Source organism: Gambusia affinis, linkage group LG02, assembly GCF_019740435.1.
Source record: "Gambusia affinis linkage group LG02, SWU_Gaff_1.0, whole genome shotgun sequence".
Taxonomy (NCBI): Eukaryota; Metazoa; Chordata; class Actinopteri; order Cyprinodontiformes; family Poeciliidae; genus Gambusia; species Gambusia affinis.
In genome coordinates this window covers 16,713,348-16,736,972 of record NC_057869.1, presented here as the reverse complement: position 1 = coordinate 16,736,972, position 23,625 = coordinate 16,713,348, and the positions used below count along the sequence as shown (strand labels likewise).

The 23,625-nt window shown below is 37.1% G+C and overlaps 1 protein-coding gene across 8 annotated transcripts in view; it reads right to left on the bottom strand.

Moving 5' to 3' along the window:
• Positions 1–16,771, bottom strand: part of tead1b (TEA domain family member 1b) — a 48,823-nt gene extending 32,052 nt beyond the window's left edge. For 6 of the 8 annotated variants that reach the window (XM_044144733.1, XM_044144743.1, XM_044144760.1 and 3 more), the window contains exons 1-3: positions 16,489–16,769; positions 15,900–16,028; positions 2,315–2,567 (exon numbers count right to left, since the gene is read on the bottom strand). In XM_044144733.1, the coding sequence (XP_044000668.1) occupies positions 2,315–2,471 (157 nt within the window). In that variant the 5' untranslated portion in view covers positions 2,472–2,567; positions 15,900–16,028; positions 16,489–16,769. Of the gene's footprint in view, positions 1–2,314; positions 2,583–15,899; positions 16,029–16,488 lie in introns of all 8 variants that reach the window. The other 2 variants (XM_044144725.1, XM_044144716.1) reach the window with 2 other exon arrangements.
• Positions 16,772–23,625: the final 6,854 nt, after the last annotated feature.

Sequence of the window (23,625 nt, the reverse complement as noted above, 5' to 3'; positions counted from 1 at the left end):
TTTTCAGGGCTGCAACCGGAGCTTGGATCACAATTGGAAAAATTCTTTGTCGTTTTATGTTAAAGACAACCATATTAGAATGAAAGTTAAATTCAGTGGAGTCTTCAATGGCACCCAAATCACAGTGAAATTAGTCAAAATATTTCCATGTATCACCGTCTTTTGGCAAACAGGTATAATTACAAACTGTTGAATTTGTCTTTCCAAAAGGAATAAAAAAAGTTATTGGCTTTATTTTAGTCAGGTAGCTACAGTATGCAGCAACTGGTGATACAAGTTTACCTTAAAACAACTCTGCAGAGGTTTGATTTATTCTTATAAATGCAGCCCAATGTTCAACTTCATCTCTGTGGGCAGAACATGAAATCAGGGCCATTTTTAGAAAGTGTTACCAAAGGTCTGCTGTCAACTAAATCAAACAAGGAAAAAGAAGTCAAGCCAAAACAGTCACTCAGTGATTTAAGAGAACAAGAATGTGGAACAAAATGTCCAAACTCATAATAACTCTAATTTCACTGACATTTTTAAAAAGGTAATTTAATGGAGCACTCTGATTCAGAACTGTCAGCAGCAGCGCTGTCATGTTTTACAGCCTTCTTTCCACAATCTAAAGGGCTCAATGACAAATTGTCCACAATTTTGAGCACATACTGGATTCTTTTAACAACTCTCCTCACACAAAACAGATTGTTTTGTTATAACAGTGGACGGATATCTATTTGATGGAGGTTGGGAGTAGGTTATATTTTCTGTTATAAGGCTGCTGCAGAAACGCAGCGATAGTTGCAAAGCTGAATGACAAGCATCCAGTAGTTTGCAACACATTACCACCAAATTTTGATTTACAGAGACAGAGTACAATGGCATCATCAATAACAAAATAAGTGCTCAAAAACATCCCCATTTCTTTTACCTAGGTATTATTTTTGCCATTTTCCTTTTGCACTTCTGTCTCCTCACCCATCAATGTCTAAAAAAAACAAACAAAAAAATAACAAAACACTGTACTGGTGCCTCTTATAGTCCTTGTGCTATAAGAAAGGGACACAGCCTGAGGCCACTGCTACTGGCGGGACATCTGTAACTAGATCCAGAGCACATCTGGTAGGACAAACCTCCAAACAATGATGCAGATGTCTCCTCAGCATGAACCACAAATAAAAAAATGTCTTTCAGCTTGTCTCAAAACACAAATGTTTTCTGAAACAAAAAGAGACACATCTGGCAGGGTATAATTATGTATGCAATTTAAATTGGATTATTTAAGTTGACGGGTCGCAATTATGTCAGAAAGGGTATGTGAATATTGTTATATGATTTTTTTTTTTTTTTTACTAGTATTAAGCAGAAACATGCCCTCTTTTTAGGATTGTTTATTTGTAACTAAAATAAAATTAACCTGCAGAAAGCCGGGTTTATGGACAGCTACACTCTGTTTGGGCTGGAGAAGCTGGAGGAAAGGACTGTAGGGAGGGAGGTGTTGTCTGAGCTTACATCTTTGTAGTGGCCACTGAGAGGTCTCAATGTAACTCGTGAAATTTACATTTTGTTTGGCCAGAGGGGTCGCATGACAGCTGCAAGCTAATGCTCAGCGGGATTTTCTGCTTTCACTTCACACTGAGAGACAGTCCAACACCACAAAAAGAAATATTCCCTCTTTCCATGACATCACCCAGCCAGGAACGGGAAAGGGGGAGTGGAGGGTGAAGCAAAGAGAGAGGGGTACAGCTGGTGGCAGCCGTGGTACCATCTGCTTCTGGCTAATAGTTCATGTTGCTTTACTCATAAATGTGCACTCATGTGAACCATGTAGTTTTGCTGTATGGTCACCACTGCACCATATTTTATTGAAAAGCACAGCTAAGGATCTGAGAACAATTATTGGAAAATACCAATGCTGGCCTTTTGGATATAGATATAGACACTATGTCTTAAGAGGAACACAAATGTGGTTGAATGTATACTGTAAGTGTATAATCTTTCCTATGACCTAGAAACAAGCTGAAAAACAAAACAAACAAAAAAATCAAGAAATGTTTTAATTAATTCCTAGGACAAAAATGATTTAAAACCTTTCATAGCGATAACCAGCAGATTTCGTGCCCGTCTGATGGAGCCGATTCACTCTTGATGGTAAGCTTATCATGTTTTTGCCTCTAGCTTCAGATGGAGAAGATTGTCATGTTGATATTCTCAACTAGATTCCCAAAAAGGAAAGAAAAAACTGTCCAAAACACAAAGCCCATTTTTCTTATAATAGAGAAAAACAGATGCACTGAAGCTTAGTTTTAAAGTCGCACACATCCGTACTTACCATACATCTTTCCTTCATCTGACAGGATGATCTTCCTGCGACCACATGGAGGATAGATGGCCAGGGCTTCCTGGAAGCTCTGCTCTATGTCAGGACTCCAGACCCCTTCGGCATCGTTGTCCACAGGCTTGTCCGCCGAGTCGCTCATCCGTTCCATGTCCTCGGCAGGGCTCTCGCTGCCACTCCAGCTGCTCGGATCAATCTTGGCGGTTGGGTTCTCCAAGCTGAAGCCTGGAGCAGACTAGGGAGAGACCTGGAATTCCCAAACCAACACAGAAACCAAGACATCATTAAACAAAGTACAGCAGAGGAGCTCTGTTTGGAACAGTGCACAGTACTAGCTAGTGTTAGTTTCTGGAAAAATCAAGTACGGACAGACAATCGGTGATTCGACTAGAAAAAGAAGATTTAGATTTTTGGGGGATTTTAACATGTACTTGCAGTCGCTATAGAGTAATCATAGATAAAGAGTGTGATGACGGGCAGAAATCAAGTATACCCGAAAGCAGCTTTCCTTGTACACCAAGGAACTATTTAGAACACCAAAAGAAGAGGTTTTAATATGTTATTAATTATGTAAACCGGCAGATCCTCAAAGCAATACCATTTTGTGATAAATTTGATTTTCCTCATTTAATATAAATATCAAAAATCAACATTTGGTACATTCCTGGACTTTCTTTGACCTTTAGTAAATGAGTCAAAAGTTCAACTAAAAATGTGAGATTAGAATTGTATAAGCAGCAGAGAGATGTATATCTCATGATTTGTCCAGTGTTTCCCAACCCTGGTCCTCAAGGAACACTGTCCTACATGTTTTAAAGATTCCCCTGCTTTAATGTGCCTGATTCAACTGATTGCAGTTCAACAAACGCCTGTTAATCAGTCATCAATTGAAATCAGCTGGACTGAAGCAAGGAAATACCTAAAACATGCAGGCCAGTGTGCCTTGAGGACCAGGGTTGGGAAACCCTGAAAGTATGATTTATTTTAAGTGGGGGTTTTTATCATTCCATATTTATTAGAAACTTTGATATTTTAACTTCAAACAGTTTAAAGTTTTAAAGCACACCTTTATTCTTTATTTCTCAATCCCCCCATTTTTCTTTTTTTTAATTTAATCTTAGAGCTATGATCCTAAACAACAATGGTAGAGAATACTATTGATTACAGTGAGTAAATACATTGCTAATAAATAAATTAAACAGATTTCAAGCAACCATTAAACTCATTTTATCAAATAATGACTAATATTTGTCTGAAAACAATCCCAAACTCATATTTTTAGATTTTTCTTGAACTTTTTAAGACATCCTGACATTCAAATACTTCAACCCCCCCCCCTCCCAGCCCCTTTAACTCTTTGGGTTTTCTTACCCGTGTCCTCCACAAATCATGAAATTAAATGATGCTGTAGTTGCCTTTTGGCAGAAAGACGTGAAGAATATCACAGGCTTCGGGTAGGAAGAGGATCAGATGGATGTAGGTCTGGACAGAGTCAATGAGCTGAACACATTCTTCAATGGGTTCAGTTCAGCAACAAGCTCATGATCCTCATCCGCCCCCCTACAGCTCTACCCTGCTTTAGAGCTGTAGCAATACACTAATCTCACGATACGAGCTATGTATATATATATATATATATATATATATATATATATATATATATATATATATATATATATATATATGTATATATATATATATATATATATACACATACATACATATTTGGCTACGCAGGAAAAGAACCGTTTTTGTCTTATTCACTTATATTAGATAATGTAATTTATCCATTTCATTTCATTACTTGATTAATTGTAACTGCTTGTTTCATTACATGTCATTTTTAATGTACATGTGAAACTGGGTAAAAAATGTCATGTGATAGCTGTCATTTAATTCATGTCATGTGTATTTGACATAATACTCAAAGTAGGATTTAATGTATCAATACTCGAGGATGAAACATCTATACTTTGAGAGAAAAAAATTGATAAATATTGTAGAATCAATAAAATTACACAGCCCTCCTCTTCTTTCACCCACAGCTTTCCTGGCAGTGGCACACCTCCAATGTTTTATGTCCACTTCAGTCATAGGTTCTTCTGATTCTACAATTTTGTCTTCAGTCCAGTCAGGAGATGCTGCTGCTGCTCCCTTTCCCTCCCTCTTCCACTTGTCTGTCAGGTGAAGAGGCAGCTGGAAAGACTAAACTGAAACAAGACTGCAGGCCCAGATGGTGTCAATGCCAGACAGAGTCTTGACAGCCTGTGCAGAGCAGCTCTGTGGGATTCTGCAGCCCCTCTTCAACCTCAGATGATATTTTCTCTGAATTGGCATGATTTAAATAAACCAGATTCAATCCACCATCATCGTTTTAAAAGCATATGGGAACCATGCTATGTGTATTTCAGAGTGGGTCCCAGAGTTTCACTCCAGAAACCATTGCTTTAAACCAGATTGGATTATGTATGAATAAATAAATGGTACGAACTTTTCAAAAATACAGGCCTTTGGCATAAATGAAGAAAAATGTTATTTCCTAGAAGGCAAGTTTTCTAAACCTACTCCAGGTTACAAATTCTAAGGGATTAATGAATTAATTTAGTACTAATTGACCAATCGCTCTCAAGGGATTACTGGCTGCATCATCCACACTTGTTACCAGTGCAATTTCCAAATCAATGTAGCCGTCTTTACTACGCTATATTTGTTTCCACTTCATACGGACTATGCAAACTGAAATGTTATTTAGCCTTCTCATCTATTTTTTCAGCTAAACATGCAACATGTAAGATTGCATATTGGGCTGTGAGCTCAGTTAAACATATGGAGTGCAGAAACTGAATGATTTAGCTATTAACATCTAGGAAAATATCACAATGTTATTACAATATGTTCTGATTTTATCACCACAAATCATATAATGCATAAGAAAGACTTCATTCAAAATATTACTGCTCTGGCTGTCAACCAGTTACTGCCTTTAAAGAAATACTTAGATTTAGTCCATTTGATATCAATGCACTGGTATCAGTTTCAGTTCTTCATCTTCCCTGTTTTCCTGACAACTGCTTACCCCCAAAGCAAGATCCCACTGAAGCGGTGCAAACTGTCAGGAAGCAGGAATAGTAGCATATGTTTCTTCCAACATGTCAGTGGATGAGGGGGCAGGGGGGATGGGAGCAAGCTGTTGAGGGGAAAAAAAACCTCCCAGAGAGCTGAGGGAGCTTTTACTGAATTCCGTTTTTGTGTGGTGTCTGCTGACGCTGCAGAACTAACAAACTGATGAGGGAGGGGAAACATTCCCATTTCAACCACTAAAAGCCAGGGACTTTTTCTAGATCTCTGCCTTTCATCAAAAAATAAAAAATAAAATAAAATAAAAAATCATGAACTGAGCTTCTAATCAAACCCAGCTTCCATTTTAGAGCAAGGTCTGAATTAAAAAAAGAAGTTTGTATGCACTATAGCCCAATATAAAAAAATGTCTTGTGAGCTAAGAAAAGCTTTATGGAAAAAGATTTTCCACCTTAACTAAGGATAAACTAAGTTTAATATCCTATGTCATTATTAAGATTTATGTATTGTACTGTTATTCTCACATGGAATAGCTTTACTTTCAATAAATGAAAAAGCAGGTAAGGAGAGTCACTCCAGACTGCCAGTCCATTGAAGAAGTGCAAGAGACATACAGCTAAACTCTCATGTTCACCTTGGATTTTTAAACGTTTAAACAGTCATTGCATATTTGAATTTGAAATACTTGAATGCTTCACTTGAATATCTTGAAAAATAGCAATTACTTTTGTATAGATAAGATGGAAACACTGGAATGCATTCCTAAAGATTTGAATGGCTTTGTGGGAGCATGTGAATTGTATGTGAGAGGTTTTGGGGGGATTAGAAATTAATACAAATGTCTTAACAAAACACACATATTTCTGAAAGAGGTGTTAGGTAAAGGAAAATGGCCAAACCACTACACTGAGCATGTAGTTTTTGCTTCTCTTCGCTGTATGTTTACTTTTATGAGTGCAATAAGATCTGTCCTTATTAGCAATGCAACTTTTAAATCCCAACTTGCTGAAAAACAGTTTTAAACTGATATAATCAATTCCAATGTCTCAAATTTACTGTTGAAATTTTAAAAAAGGAGCCATTTTGAAGTTTTGTTGCCGTTGATGCGTGGCTTTTGCCCTTCCATCAATGGAAATTATCAACTGTAAACAGCAGGATAAAAGCTGCAGGTTCTCCTGCTCCTGTTTTTCTCATAGGTCAGCAGTCTGCTTTGACATAAGCTAAACACTATGACAGTTCAATGCAGTATCAACAGATAACCAGAATCACAACATGACTCACAGCATGATCACCGACTGAGTCTTAATGGTTTCATCGATTAATGCTATGGGATTGTATCAAACACATTTCTAGCAATAAACTAAGAACTAAAAAAAAACAAACTGCATGGATATGATCAACATGTTACATAGTTGTCTTGCTTGTTGGGGTTTGCTGACACTGGGGCTGCTTTGTTTACCTGTAAGGTAATGTTTGTTGATTTGTTGTCTAAACTTAGACACAATATAGGCAAAAATTGACCACAACATATATTCTTTCTTCTCAATTAACTAAATTTGAAGCATCTCGATCAACAAGATGCTTCTGCAGTGTTAAACATGTGAATAACCAAGCGATTTTCAATAGGAACGGTCTCTTAGTGCTGCAGAATCTCCAGGCTAATTACGTCTGTCAAAGGAAGGTATGAATGTCACCCATGGAAACACTTGCAGCTTAAAAAATAATTGCATACTTCTGTCTTTGAAGGCTGCACACCATAGAAATGGCCTTATTTGTAAGATACGGTGGTAAAAGACAGCACGCAATGTGAGAACTGAATGCGGTAGCCAAGCAGAGTAGTAGGTGTGACATGGAATTATAGGAAATTACACTTACTGTGAGATTACATAAACCACTCACCAAGCTGGAATCCAGCTCCTTAAATTAAGAGAAGCCATTTCACCCATCAGACAGATCAGGGTAATGAAATAGCAGATGAGAGGTCTCAAATGTAATTTTCCATGTGGAGTTCTTTTGTGCCGTTATCTCAGAGGGTGCAATAATGATTCTGTGAATGACTTTTGTGCACCCCATAATGGCCCACACAAGCTAAGGCCACAATGTGCAAAACTGTAATTACCATGTGATTTCAAAACTCGACATTTCTAACATGTTGTAAAGACATATCCTGGCCTCTGCATAATTATGACAGCAATGTCAAATTTATTCCCCTTTCATGAGAGTAACTAACTATGAACATTAACAGTGACAAAGTGATAAAATTCCACTTTTTATCACTGAAAAAGAAAAAAAAAACAACAACAAATGAATTACCTTGAGAATCGCATGTTTATGGAATGCAACCTTTTACAGTAGATCTTTGAGGACCTTTGGATGCGGTTCATTGGACAAATAAAGTAAAGAGCAAAATTCTCTAAATTCTTACAAAATGAAAGTTGAGGCATCCAACAACTGTTGAATACCAATTCAAATCACGCACAGAAAATATAAAGCAAAAACCATTTTTCAAAGAAGTTTTGGGAAAAAAAGGTGTATATTGCATAATCACAAACAATCCCAATGAAGACTCTGCACTAACACTTTCCTCTGTACTAGAGATTCCTTAAAATAGTTTTGCAAATAATCCCTAAAAGTCCAGCAGATGCTCGAAAGCTGACTTATGCCGCCTTTGTTATTGACAACAGCTTGGTGCTTATTTCATGCCTCTTTGAACTGGCAGGCGTAAGTGCCAGGAGTCTGTCTGATATCATCTTTCTCAAACATGAGGCCTGTGTCCAACTACCCAGCAACCATCAGGCTCGGCAGGATCAATCTTTGTTTTAGATTGATTTACAGGTTCTGTCAAAGCAGCCCTCCACCTGTCTCAGTCTAAGGAACGATAACAACAAGATGTAGACAACAGAGAGACACTAGCAGTCCAGCAAACAGGTGCAAGTAAGTTTTTAACACTGAACAACAACAGAAAAATTGACTATAAATCTGCAATGACAAAATCTTCCTCTTTGAAGACAGAGAGTCGCTCTGCCAGTAATATTAGACTATAAAAAATAGGAACAATTTACTATTCAAACATAAATGGAATGATAGCCCAGAGGGCATTTGCCTATCAAAAATGTGTAGTGCATTCCAGGCGGCGTGAGTCCATGTCACAGCGGCGTGGCGTGTGAGCGGAACACATAAAGCTCAGGAAATTAAAGCTGTAAATAAAGGTCTGTCAGATAAAGGATCTCCTGACAGTTATGAGAGCAGAGCAGGCCGAGGGCTGGCTGCTGGCTCGTTCAGGCCGCGTGCGGACAGGCACGACAAAAACAAATCATAGTGATGAGCGTGAAGGCCACCATTTGCATTTGTTGCTGCCTTTCTTCTCTTTTTTTCTGCTCCTATAGCCATCATTTATCCCCTCGTATCTTTCTTTTGTTATTTTCTGTAAGCCAAGTTGCTGTTTTTTTCCTCCACACTACAAACTCTTCTGCTGTAAGTTGTGTCATTAAGATTTTGATTAGTATTTTGAATTTTAGTAAATCCAGTTTAAGTACAAACTAATTGTTTATTCTATGGCTCAGACAGGGACACTAGTGGGTAGCAATAAAATATAATGTTCCTCAAGTATTTTCCAAAGATCATCAGTAGTAATAGAGTAATGGATATAGATGAAGCAATTGATTGGCTAGAGATTCTCTTAAATATTTTTGTATTTTTTCCTAAATTCAGTGAATGTATTAAAACTAAAAGCTCACATTATTTTTATGGCTAAACTAACAACCATTGCTTTGAGGCACATTTACTATGTGCAACCTGAAAACTGGTATTAACCAGGAAAAACCTGATTCGTTCTGCTCTACCTATTATACAGACAAGGTATCTCACATTTTCTATCTCACAAAGACTTTAGAGATTTGTTCTGTTTTCTGCTACAACATTATTGCCTTTAATAAAACTTACTAAACCTAAGTTTTTATTATTTGTTATTGTCCCATTTCCTTAGTCTTAGTTGATTTTGCAACATGATCAAACATGTTGGAACACCTCAGGTTATGTTTATGTTTATTCCTGTTTGCAAGATTGCACAACATTAGGATCCTAATATTTGACTAATCACAGAAGATCAAACGAGAAAGTTCCTGAAAGTTAATAAAAAGACTACTTTTTATTTAATAATAAACCAGTGACTGGTTTAGAAAAAAGATGGCAGCAATTAGATATTTCAACTTCATTTTTTCAGAAATAAGTAGTATGTTTAAAATGTTGAAAATTAGTACTTTTAACACTATATATTTAACCCTAGATGCCATAGAAAAATTATGATGCTGACAGTATAAATCCAAGACCCTTGATGAAATGTTTAAAAGTATTTGCTAATTTGCCAAACCAAACAGAAAAAAAGGAGATTTGGATGTTGGATGGCAGCTCCCAACTGCAGAGTGCTGGAACAGACCACAAACTAATAAACCAGACAAAGTCATCATATTATTTTTTTGGAGGCCTACATTTGGCTCTGTCTGTGCCTTTCACTGAACCTAGGACAACTTCGGGGCACAAAAGAACCTCTCTGATCTGTGTTAGCCATGATAACAGAACAGCTGTCACTGATAAAATCTCGTGCAAAAATTTGACCCAAGCAGTGGCTGGGAGTATAGCTGTTGTGCGACAAAGATTATTCATAGACACAAGCCGCATAAAAATACACAGTTTCCATAAATGAAGCAACTGGATGCCTTTGTTTTCTTTCACTCTGAAGAAGCTGAGAATCGCTGCTGCCTCTCTGGTCAGCACTTAGAAAGGAAGTTGTTGAAGCCCAGATATCCTGCTTTCATTGCAGCTAAAAGCTAGAAGTGTTTGTAGTGGTTTCAGAAACTGACTCATAGAATGATTCATGGAGTACATATTGTTTTTTGTGTGTGTGATGAGGAGGAAGCTCATTTATTTGTCTTCTTAAAAACTGTGTAATAACAGAAGAGGAAGCACATATCTATCATTTCAAAGGCTTTGAAACACTAGAGACCAAATGAGGGATCATGGAGCTAAAATTCTTGTACAAAACAAATGATTAAGGTTACCACATTGTCAACAGTGCAAAGAGGGATACATTGTGTTGACTTCAAACAATAAGGGTGGATCAGTCATTTGATGATGTATTTAAAGCAACACAAGGAAGTTGGTAAATTTAAGATGCCCATGAACAGTGAAACTAAAAATACCAAAAATTGTCTACTTATATACGGCTTTCTATTAGCAGTGCACCAATCAAGGTTTGGTGGGCCAAGAACGATTTCCAATATTCTTTGAGGTTTGACCTGCCATTTCTAATTTTGGCCGATTTTACTAAAATTAGATTTAAAAAAAGGGACACATACAAACTTATAATCACCCTTCTTTTATTTTAATTCAACAATTAAAGATAAAAACTAGCTGCAGGTTCCTGTATACATTTGTTTTAAAAATTATTCCCACTGTAAATGAAAGCATATTTCTCTAACTACGAATGGCAAAATGTTGTATTGTTTATAATTGTTAATTAATAATAATTATGATTATTTGTGAAATCAACCAAATCTAATCTGCAGAGGGGGATAGTTTGGAATGTAATTTTTGATGTGTGAATCAGTTTTTAACAGTCGGTTCATTAGAGCATAAATTATTATCATCTGAAGATAAGACTGAATGCTAATATTGTGTGCCGTTTATCTGCCGTATTTATTATACCTGTTGTACTGAATTGGTCTATCTTATAATACTTATATAAAGTTATAGTTAGTTTATGATGTTTTATATGTTTGTAGTATTTGTGTGAATGTAGCTCTGACTGTATGCAGATATGCAGGTGTGTGAATTTTTAAATTCTCATTATTTTAGCTTTTATCATTACCGCAGTGCAAACAGGCAAGTTATGTAGAACGAGTGCAGCAGGACACCTGAGAGAGAAACATGTAAATGACATATGTCTGGTTCCTTTTCACGTCTAGAAAACTGAAAACATCACTCATCAACACAGGAAAGTAAATCATGCCCTTGTCTAGAAAAGCACACAAAGGGCTCATATAAGAGTTTAGTATATTCATTACATAAACTCTCATATAGGAGTTTATGTAACTCTTAACATAAACTCTCATATAAGAGTTTATGTAATGCAGTTAAAGTTTTCATTGTACCAAGCAGAAGCTATAAATTTTAAAGGTGTTTTGTGTTTATTAGCCTCCATGTCAAGACAGAACAAAAACAAACAAAACCACATAGTTATTTGAACACTGCTTAACAGGTAAACAGCTACAAGATTGGCTACTATTTGATGACCTCATCTTTCTTTTGCTGTTACCTAATTGAAATTTTTCCCCAGATTTTTCCTTCAACTTTCTCCTTTTTTTCCCCTCTTTTTTCTGATATGGTTAGCTTGTGGTACGTAGCTTCACTAAATCTGTTATGGTGTGTGTTGAGAATGTCTTTTTTTTTTTTTTAGAGCATTAAGCTTTTCAAATAGATTTTTATAAGCGTTGCTTTTAAAATTTCTTTCAGGATTGTCAAGATAAACAATAGTGTTCTAGTTGTCGGAAACGTCTTTAACACAAGAAAGACTTAACTTGCTTATTTTAAACAACTATTTCCGTCTGAGTAAACCTAAATACGATGTTCTACACAGAAAGCACAAAGAGCAAAATAGGTGAGTGGTATTCCAACTGAGGTGGTTGACAAGGTCAAAGTGCATGTAGTAGCTGGCATTCATTTTATGGCAGCATTACTGGAGCAGATTTACTTAGATGACGTCAGTGGCTCTGAGCCAGTTTTTCCTTTTAAGGACCACTCTCCATGGGCCTCAGCAGTCCCCGCTGAACCTATTGAGCAGCAATGCGTACTCTGAAATTCCCTTTCTAGATCAAGTTTACCTCAGGGCACACACATTCTGGGCGCCTGCAGGAGAGCAGCTCTTCTACCATGACAGGGGGAAGCTGATGTTTTGATGTGATTCAGCCACCAGCACCCTATCCGATCACACACTTAATAACTGTATCATTATTCAAACTAACACAGACAAGCTCTTTCATGTGAACAATATTGAGCATTATTTCAGTTGCAATTTAGACACAGTTTTACAGCCTAGTTATATAAGGACTAAGTCTGAAGTTACAAATCAAGTTTAAAACGGGTAGAGACTCTGAAATCCTCCACACAAAAATAAACTATGCTGAAGCTACAAAAATTAGTGTACGACGTTATGTGCCAAGCAGTGACACTGTTCTGGACACTTTTGTTCAGCACATCGCCTACAAAACATACGAAATAAAAACTTGATGTGATTCTGCGCCTACCTCTTCCACTGTAGTTTTACTTAAGAAATATAGTGGAATAAAGTGGAAACTATGCTCACAGATCAGTTACATCCTCGCTGCCAGACCACAACACCATTCACATTGATCTATCAGGGTGGTAACAAGTGAAGAAATTAGCAAAAGCACACGGGCACATAGCTGCAGCCTCTATTCCATCAGAGAGGAGCTTTGGAAGGACGGACTTTTATTCACAGTCAGGCTTCATGCCACCCATGAGGACAGAGACAGTTTTAAAAGAAAAATATTCTATGATTATCAGTTTTGTGAGTATTGTAATCTCTAATATGCGTTTAGTCGTGTAGGCAGTGTTAATATTTTTTTAAAAATTAATAGAAGTGCATCAAAAGATCCATGTGTACTTTTTATACGTTTATGTTTTTAATTTAACAATTGTCTTCTGTCAATATTGTATGCAAAGACAACGAGATTTGCAGTCTGTGTATCTTATTTGTAATATCAAGGAAAAACAAAAAACAGAAATAAAACAAAATTGCCAGAGTAAATTACATCTTTGAAAAAAAATGCGCTACAAAACAGTTATCTGATACAACTTCTGGCCAAAATGCTGTTCTTAACAAGAGAAAGAAAGAGGTCTCACTTGGCTCCAAGAAGTAACACAATCCAGTGTGTGCTTCACAAAAGCACATTATTCTGTCCACACTTCATCACAGATACACTATACTGTGCAGCTCTGCCCTCTGACCTGGACAACGCAGCGAGAAGAAAGACGACCTCAACAATGAGGACAAGTATCCCACAGCGCGAAACCTTCTCATTCAGAAACGTATCTGGATCTGCCTCCATGGACAATGATCCAACACGAAATTCAAAATATATATTTTAAGTATACTTTTATTCATGCATATTTGCCTAAAAAATTTGATTTATTGTAACGCAAAGAAAAATGTGAGCTAATTCTCATCATAACAGTGAGTGTGTTCTACGTTGTCTCCTGCTTTAAGTGCATTAAAGTTGACCAAAAAATAAGTTTCAGAGTTTTTTGCTCTTCTTTTGGTCTAAGTTTCTGAGTTGAAATCCACAGCCAGTGCAGGCACAATAAGCTATTCTTGTACAAATGTCATGCAGGCTTCTCTCCAACAGGTCCACCGGTTGTATAATATAAAATAAAACAAAGCCATTGTTTCTTTCCTTCTTCTTAGTAAGCTGATCCACTGTGACATGTCTATGGTTACACCTGACAGCAATCAAACTGATTTCCAAAAACTAATGGCAAGAATTTAGTGTTCTTTATCAGAATTTTAAAAAGTTGCAAAAATCTGACAGGTTCAAAGAAACCCCTTTGCACTCAGAGCATATCAGTTAGTCTTTTGCAACTGTTCCTATTTTCAAGTAAACATGTTTGTAACCTAAATGAAGCATTTCAAAACAGAGCTGCCAAGTGACCAAATAGGTTTGTGTTACTCGATGCATCGTTCTCACCTAAACTAATAATCTACAAAAACAACTCGATTGAATCACATCAGGCTATCAGAGCTGTGTCAGCTGTGGTCTGATGACCCGTTTGTTAAAGCAAACCAAATTTGAGAACAGAAAGCGACGAAGGTAGAACAGGTAAAGTGTGAAATCCAAAAATATGTAGGAAAATATGTAGAAATTACCTGCACATATTCAAAATCATATCTAGTTTTCATGTCTGTACATCTGCATAATTTATCCGCTGATGTGTTACATCTCTTAGACTGTTGCAGAAAATGCACAAAGAGTCCATTTAAAAAAATGTGCATGTTCTTTAGTTTACTTTGAGTTAGAGTCTTCCCAGTAAAGTTAAGGGCAAAGGGCATGTGCAAAAAAATGTATGTAAAGCATTGAAAAGTATTATTTATCACATCACAACCATAAGCTTATGTACTCTGTACAACAAACCAATACACATTAGCGCATATAACTGTTCCCGTTCCAGCTAGACTGTAATTCTAAACATATAAATCTAAATCACAAAGAAATAGCTTAGATCAAAGCATATTTGTGTAAGAATGGCCCAGTCAAAGTCCAGTCCCAAATACAATTACTAATCTGACTGCTGTTCTCAGATGCTCCATGGAGAATGATCCAACACTTAGCTCAACGTCATCTAAATGACATTGAGCTAAGGTAAAGAAAGACAGGCAAAATATTCATGCCTAGATTTTCTAAGGTGATAGAGACGTACTGCAAAATACATGCATCTGTACTGGCAGTGAAATGTTGTATGTATTATCTATTCAGGAAGGCTTTTTTGGGTCGTAAAAAAAAATATTGAAAACCATATTGTTTCCCTTCTACTTCACAGTTTTGTACAAACTTTAAGTTGGTCTATCACACAAAATATATTCAGGTTTGTAGTTGTAAGCTGACAGAACGTGAAAAAGCTCAAGGAGGAAAATTGTTTTGCAAGACATAATTTTGCATCCATGCATTTGTGTTATAATTTGATAACGAGTGTATTTTGCTTTCTTCTAAGATTGTCTTAATATTAAGCATTTCCCAAAAGTCAGAGAAATAATGAGGTACAAAAGTAGAAAAATGATAATTGCACCACTGTAATAATACAAAAAGAGTAGCTAATAAAAGTATGTCTTTATAAAGGAGAAAAGTTTTCCCCAGAGTCCAATGTGAATGGATGAAATCAGTGTAACGGAGTTGGATTGCAGCTGGACAGGGAGGGGGGCACTCTAGTTTTAGCTGAGCAGGCATTTCCCAAAGCAGAGAAAGGAAAAGGACAACAGTGAAGGAAACCCCAAATTAAAGCGCTATAAACTCCATATAGTCTGGTCTCAGTTCAAATAAGTCGCCACATTGCGTTTTATAGCTTCAATAAAAGGAATAGTCGGTTGTAAAAAGGAGGGAGTTGCTGATACATTTAGTTAAATTTTCTCTCATTATCAATAAACAGGAAAAATCTCGAGATATCCCATTTTACTACGGTTTCAGAATATTAAAAAAGGGTCACAGGATGTGCAAAGCTGTTAAACTCAGTTACCCTGTTCGGACAAACAGGACAGCGTTGACATAAAACAATAAGGAGTTTTTCCTCCCCACTGTTCAGTAGGTTTTGTAACAACATGGAGAGCAACACACGGGTGGTTGAGAGATAAATCACAAGCAAGCGTTCAAAAAAACAAAAACAAAACAAAAAAAACACGCACGCACACAAAACCAACAAAAAAGGCGATACTTACAGGGTAAAACTTCGATGGCGATTTTAAAACAGCGCCGTCAGCCGAGCTGAAGCAACAAGTCTCCCCGCCGTGTTTCTTTCTTTCTCCGAGGTGGTCCGAAAATGCTCTCACAACTCCCGGCCGAGCCAACTACGGAGAGGAAAACAGCAACGTTTTCAACCGTCATCTTGTCCCAATAAAGAAAAAGCTGCAATTCCTCTTGTGTATTTATTTTATTCGCCCTTAATCCAAAAGCGAGTTTTCCCTGCAGCCTGACACGGGTCAAACGCCACCAGAGGCTTTTGTAAGGGGCGTAGGATCAGGGCTTCTTTTCAAAAATGTGAAAAATGTCAAAGATTTTCGCTGCCGTGTCAAAGCCGTGGGCTACAGCAGAGTGTTTAAAGTGAGCACCCTGTTGCAACAGCGGCCATCTATCCCCACCGAGGAAACAAACGACCAAACCTTACTTCACCAGATGGGATATTTTCTAAATACCTGCATAACATAACATTTTAATACATTATGCAGTCACTCTAAGACACCTAAACTAACCCTCGGGAGCAGAAGTCTACAACCAGTTTGCATACCTGCAACTACAAATGAAACTTACCTCGTTATTGATATCTCATTTACAAATGTCCCTTTCTTTTGCTAATGTGATGTTAGTGGGTATTTTGAATACTATGTCAAGTTATTCTAGTGTTTCTGGGCCAGCCAGGAAAGGTGTAGGTGAATCGCTTCGCGCACTGACAGAGATGCGAAGAATGTTCGGAATGAGAGCAGGAATGAAATGAACGCAGGGAACGAGTTTGCGCCGGGGCGGAGCGAGAGGTGGCGTCATCCCCGGGCCCAGCGGCCAGCAGCCAGCCCGGGCAGTAGGCAGCAGCAGCAGCAGCGGCGGAGCGGCAGCAGCGCAGCGGGGACTGGGAGGAGGAGGCACTAAACATCCCAGGAGCTGACGCCTTCAGGGAACAACAAAAAACTCCGAATTCTTAGCTTCACAGTATGAAACCACCTGCATGCCGCAGAAGTAAAGCGATAAGAACATATCAAACATTGTTTTCTCACTTTTAATCACCACTTTACAGTTGAAAAGTTGCTCTGCACTGCAATCATTAAAGTTTTTGGTCCAATTTGGTTCCAATTCAACATACATAATACGCTCTCATTTGGACATTTAATAAGGTTATAGATCTTATCTTATTTACAGTCTGAGAATCTGAGTTGAAATTTTAATATTTAATACATTTAATACATTACTGAAACTAGAAAAAACAACAACAAAAAAATTGACACAGTTTTTACAATACTTTCTCAAAACAAAAAACTATCCAAATCCACCTGAGAAAATACAACTACATCCTTTGTTTTTTTCTTTGCTGGTATCATTTAGCACAAACTCCATTTTAGGACTATTTTAATTCTAATAACGATGGGCTTGATTCCATTAACGAGAATGACTTCGAGCAAGGTGCGACAGGAAACAGTGAAACACGCAGCTCCAGTCCTGTCTGAACAAGTTGTTCATCAGAAGCCAGGGTTTTGACACCGATCCCCAAGAAGAAACGCCTGATGGACGACTGCTCCTGTGAGGCCATCCATCAACACCGTTTAACGTCTGTCTCTGCATGTTCAGGTTTAAAAGACCAGTGCTTTTCCATCCAGCTGCCTGCATAGTGAACTAGTTCCAAATATCAAAGCAACTAATATCATGTCACCCAGAAAAATATTGAACAGTATATTTGGTAAGACACTGAAGAAGAATGTAACAGTGCAGCTGGAGCCAACACTGGCAATTTTTCAGCTGGTGTTGCTTAGAAGCAGTGTTGAGTTCTCAGACCTTAAGATTATTGTGAAGTTGTATTGGTTCACGTTGGAACACTTAGTGATTTTTATATCTTAAAAGCTGCAACTTAAATAAAGTTGGATTTACTTACTATATTCACATGATTCCAGTGTCAAAAAAGAGGACATGTAAGAGGATTTGAGTCACTTTCAGTGTCATCACGTCCTGGAGGAACAGAATTTGCTCGGTTGTTTCACCAAATGAAAACTGCTAAACTATTGAAAGAAATGAAATCTCCCTGTTTGCAGTGGCTGTATTAAATGTCATCATTCTCACAAATAGTAAAGAAGAACAGTGACTTTGTGTTTAGTCAAAAAGAAGTAGTGTGGTGCACATTTTGCTCTTGTTGTGTAAGTTGCATTAACTAATTTATGAGATAAGAAACCAATGAGTAAAAGTGAAAAATCTGAGGATTTCTACTGCTAAATGTGTTTGTAAAGTTTTTAGTGCTCATAAAACCCAGTGCTGTTTTTGTCATTAAGACTAAATTTGGACAGGAAAATAGGAATAAAATAATTAATTTTGGGGCTGAATATGAGTGATGAATGGCTGAGCTTAAATTGCCAAAAAACAAAAAGATGTCCTAGACCTCTGGTGTTTGGAGAAACTCACTACTGTACATTGGCCACAGTTTTCATTTTACATTTTATTACAATTCAACTGGAGAAACCCTGAACAAGTTTAGTTTGCTTGGAGTGGATGGGTGTGAGCCAAACTTTTCATATTGGTTACTTTTTAATAGGTTGTTCTAACACAACTTTAAAACCCTTCATTATTAACTGCAGCCACTTAGAGCCAATCCTGGATTGGCTGCTTTGCAAAGCCAGACAACAATGTGTCAAGTCCAACTGTGCAGAGTTATTTTTAGCTTGTTTCAAACAATTTTGATATACTTTACAAACAAAAAAAAATCAGTGAATTGGTGAGCTTTGCACAAGTCATTTGGAGGCATGCTTCACAGAAAAATCTGCATGCAGGTGAATCTGAACTGAAGCACAGGCGATCAAACACTGCAATGACACAAGTTCATTTAACGACTGCATGTTAGCATGTGAACAATTCTGTTCAAACTAAATCACTTCCCCCATCAGTTATTTTGACTGAATCTCACAAACCATTAGCAATTAGTACATTTTAAAGAATGACATAGCTGAGTAAAAACAGACCCAGATGTATTTTATATCATATAAACTAAACATTTACTGTCAAACACATACTTACACTTACTTTGCAAGGTATGTGACATTACCATAATTCACTTTTGTTTTAATCTGGTTCCATTTTCAAACAAGGAGTTATAGTAATAAAAAAGATAACTTTTCATTGCCTGTCATATCTGTATGTTGAAACCTACAAAATGTCTCAGATTTTACTGTGACTCTCAATATTCACTCAATTTCACACTGAGAAAAATATGTCAGAAAAGTCTCATTTGAAAGCCAATTTGGGGCATCATAGATAATTACACCTGGATTATTAAATACATGCTTCATAGAACTGTACTCATCTGTTCTGAACCAGGAAAGCAGTAGTGTGTCTATTGTCCCCCACCCTTTCCTGTTACTGGGCTTGAAAAGGCTGGTCTGTGCTGTGGCATTGCTTTGATTTGACCCTGCGCCGTCAAAAAGGAGAAGGTAATGGTGCAATAGAATTAGTCTGATCTTGTTCACTTCACGCGCATATTCCCTGCTGCTGCCACATTCTGGCCTGGTCTGGTTCAGCCTGGCCTGCAACCTCCTCTAATCAGATCGCAGTGTAAGGCCAGGTGCTCTCCTGGCTCTCCGCTTAGACTGCTCAGCCAGCCACACTGATTCACTTTATTCAGCGATAAGAGCGAGACTAGTGAGGGCCACTTACAGGTTAAACGAAAAGGAATGGGCCAACCCACCACTCAGCCAATGCAGCTTCTCCTCTTTCTATACATTTATGTCTCATGTATGTTGTTTTATGGGTATTAAGTAAATTTGTCATCTTTGCAACATCATTCTTTATGTGTCAAATGTGCTTTGACAAACGTACACTCGCTTTTTATTTACTAATCTTATATGGCTATCTTCACATTCCTTATTACATTTTTTTTAATGCAAGTCATTTAACCAGAATAGAATATTTTAACCCCAGTAATGTTTTTAAAATGAAATCATGTACTGGAGAAAGCTTCCAGATTGATGTAGGAGACTGACCCGTAACTGATCAGTGTTTTCAGAAGTGAGCCAACTGTTGAAAATGGGCAAGCTTTGCAGGGTTTTCTTGTGAATCTGCATGGTTTCAAAATGGAAATGAAAGCAGTCAAAGGCAGTAAACATGATTGGGCATATGCAGTAAAATACAGTGGGGTTGAGAGTTTCCATGGTGACACGATAACCCAGTTTTTGTGTCCACTTTTTTCATATCAGGGTCTCTTTCCATCACCCCTGAAAGTGGCAGAATGATCTTAAAGCACTGGTTGCAGACTAAATAAGGTGTGAGGAGAGCGTCGTCTTATAAGCAAATATCAAACAAAACATGCTTGTGGATGTATAAGGGGAAAAAAAAGAAGTTTAAAGTAAAAACAAGATGCACTGGCAGTAAGACTTGATCCTCTCTCAGGATGATGATGCCAAAATTGAAAACAACAATCTGAACACTGTTACAGCTAAAAGTCTCTGAACTGCAGCACAGATAATTACTGGGTCAAAATCCAAAAGCCTCACTTTTAAACCATCTTTACTTATAGACCAGTAGTTACTCAGAACTCTGCTGAATTTAATTATCTTCCTTTTTGGATCAAAAGACCTCAGCTGCTGAATCATTCCCTAGTTTGATGGCCACAGTGCTCTGGTTTCCATGGTTATCTACTGTGGTCAAAGGGAACACAGCCTCTGAAAGTTAAAATACTGCTATATCACTAATTGAGCTTTCTTTTAAAAGCATAGCTATACCTATTCCATTGATGCTTCTTGACTTTGGTCACTTTAATTCATTATTTTCCTATATTACTCTACCAGATGGCTAAATGACTCAAATCAAACATCTCAACAGGTTGTGAAAGGGCAAATATATTATTTTAGTAATAAAGCTATAAATACTGAAATGTTTAAAAAATGCAACTTAAATAATTCCCAATTAGGATTTACCTTTTTTTTCCAAAAGAGACATTAGTTTTTTAAAACTGTGTGAAGAAACAAAGGGTTTTTGCAACCATTTCTGATGGTTGTCAGAGTAGAATATGAACATGTTATTTGGATCCTCAACGTCTAACAGAGTGTTGTTCCAAATCAGACACTGACTGTACAAAAAAATGTTTTTAATTAGGAATATGTCGAACTTATATGCAGCAAAGAAGATGAACGACGTTTGCTGTTGTACACAAACTCTTGGTGAGCAACAAGAAAGTGAAGCTTTGAAGAGGATATGTGTGGCCAAATAAAATGAAACAATGTTTGCTTTCACGTCTTTCAACTGAAGAGAAAACAGAAACAAAGCGGAATTAATAGAGATAAGAACTAAGGAACACAAATAACACGGCCCAAAACAAACTCAAATTACCAAATATCCTAACACTTCAGCTACAAATTATGTATTCCAGGTTCTGATCCAAAAAAAGGAGTTTCTAATCGAGCAGTCTAATGGGAATAGTTTGTGTCCTGGCAAAGAAACATGCCTATATATAATTTACAGCTAGCTCTTTGTTGAGGTTTCTGTTTGGCTTTTTTGCTAGAGGTTTATCCTTTTGAAAACAGTAACGAGAAAATCTGTAGAAATGAACCCAGTAGATTGCAATTGGTTGCAATTGTGCAACCTTTTTAGTACAGGACTAATTTCTTGCTTTTTTTATTCAACAAATTACTATGGCAAAACCAGATATCCACTAAGTATTATCCATAAATGACTACTACATGGTTTTCCACACAGAAACATGTAATATTATCTGTTCAGTTTGGCAGAACTTCCAATATATCAACACTGCAGATTCACTAAGTTATTTTTTTTTTAGAACAAGGTGCTTTATTATTGTACTTACCAAAGCAGACCCAGAGACAAAATGTAGAGGAATGAAAGTTCAAACTAAATTTATTAAAGCTTTTCATTTCAAGTTTAATTCCAATGTGAGAGAAAATATTTGTCTTCATTTGAAAAATCCTCCGAAGGTCAACTATTTTGTTGAACTGATTCTCATTTGTACCAACTACAGCCATCAACAATGCTCCAACCATTCAATATTGTGTTATTTTGATAACCTAAAGAAATGGCGTGGGGGTGAAAGCCTGTCATCCCAATAAATACAAGAACTAACTTGACAAAAAAACAAAAGCTCACCCTGTTCTACTGAGCAGCTGAAATCAGGAAGAAGTAGGAAAGCCTTTCTCTTTCAGATCAACAGCAGCCGGTTCTTCAGCTCACAGACAAAACTGTCTCTAGTCTCACATTTCTAAACACACCCTGACCCAACATTTCAACATCTAATTTATAGTTGTGAGGTTTTTTTTATCGAATGTCAAAGCCTCTAAGGAATCTTAAAATAAAAACACCAAATTGCAGCAGATATTACATACCACATGTAACAGCACACAGGAGTATGCAGTCATGAAACAGATAGTGGAGGAGTGATTGAAAAATGTGTCACTCGATGGAATTATGTTAAATCCTAGTAAACACTGCACCCCCCTGTTTTTTATCACAGTTAAACAGTTTGCATACATGGTTGATACCTACAAATCTCTTTATCTCATTTCAATGGTGCTGCCAATGGGCTACAGACATTAAAGGCAGATTGTTGCATAACCAGTGTTTGAAATGTGATTATGACCAGATGTGCACTCCGATTGTATCTCAGGCAGAGGATTTTTTGATATCACACAGATGCATGTTCCCTTTTTTTTTTTTTTTTTTCTTTTTTATGTTATGCTTCTCAAAACAACTAACACTATTGTCAAATTTCTGCCATCTGGCACAAAAAAGCTTTTGGGCCCAAATTATGGCACAAAAAGTGTTCCCTACAGAAATCTTTTTTTTTTTATTCTTGTGTGTGTATATTTTTAAAACGGGTGCTGATTTTCTCTGGAGATTTTCAAAATCGACAAACCTGCACTTACACGTCCACACCGAGACATGATAACAGCGGAACACATGGATCATTTTTGTGAGATATTCCAGTTCTGTTGCCTTAGCACGAATCAATAACAAGCACATACGAACTCTAAACCTTTAATAGACACTCATCCCCAGTTTCAGCTCTGCCAAGTATACACTTTTTCAGGGTGTTTTTCTTAACTGCTCCCTGAACCGCTGTTGTCCTATAAAAAGGCCAGCGAGAGACTGTGGTCTTAGTAGGTGCAGAGAGGCTTATTAGATATGAATACAGTGGTATATAAAGGCAGATACAGGACTGTAATTACACCTAATGGCTGGAAATGCTCCTGTTCAAGACATCTTGGTGTATGATGTCTGATTATAGGTGATCATTTTCTGCTTTTTGGTGAAAAAAGCGCAGCATCCAGGTACTGGGCGCCACAGATGATTGAGGTTCAGAACAATAGGCTATTGAAATGCATTGTCACAATCCAAGCGTAAATGTCAGAGGAGGAGGCTGGCAAGACAACCTGGACTTAGTTCATGCGAACATCTACAATCGAAATTAGGGGCAGCTACCGAACTGGGAGTGATTCTGACATGAACTGTACAACTTTAAAATTATACGACTTTGTATTTTGTGTTTTATAAAGGTTTATGGAAAAAACAGCATACTTTTTTTTTTTTTTTTGCTTAAAACCAGGCAAGCTTTTGTAAATAATGCCAATTTATTCATTCACTTTAAATTAACCTTCTTAGAAAAAAATCCAAAAAAAAAAAAAGGTTTCTTTCTCCTGGAATCATTGCATATTTTGTGTAGAAGATTTATTCCAGTCTGTTGAAAATATG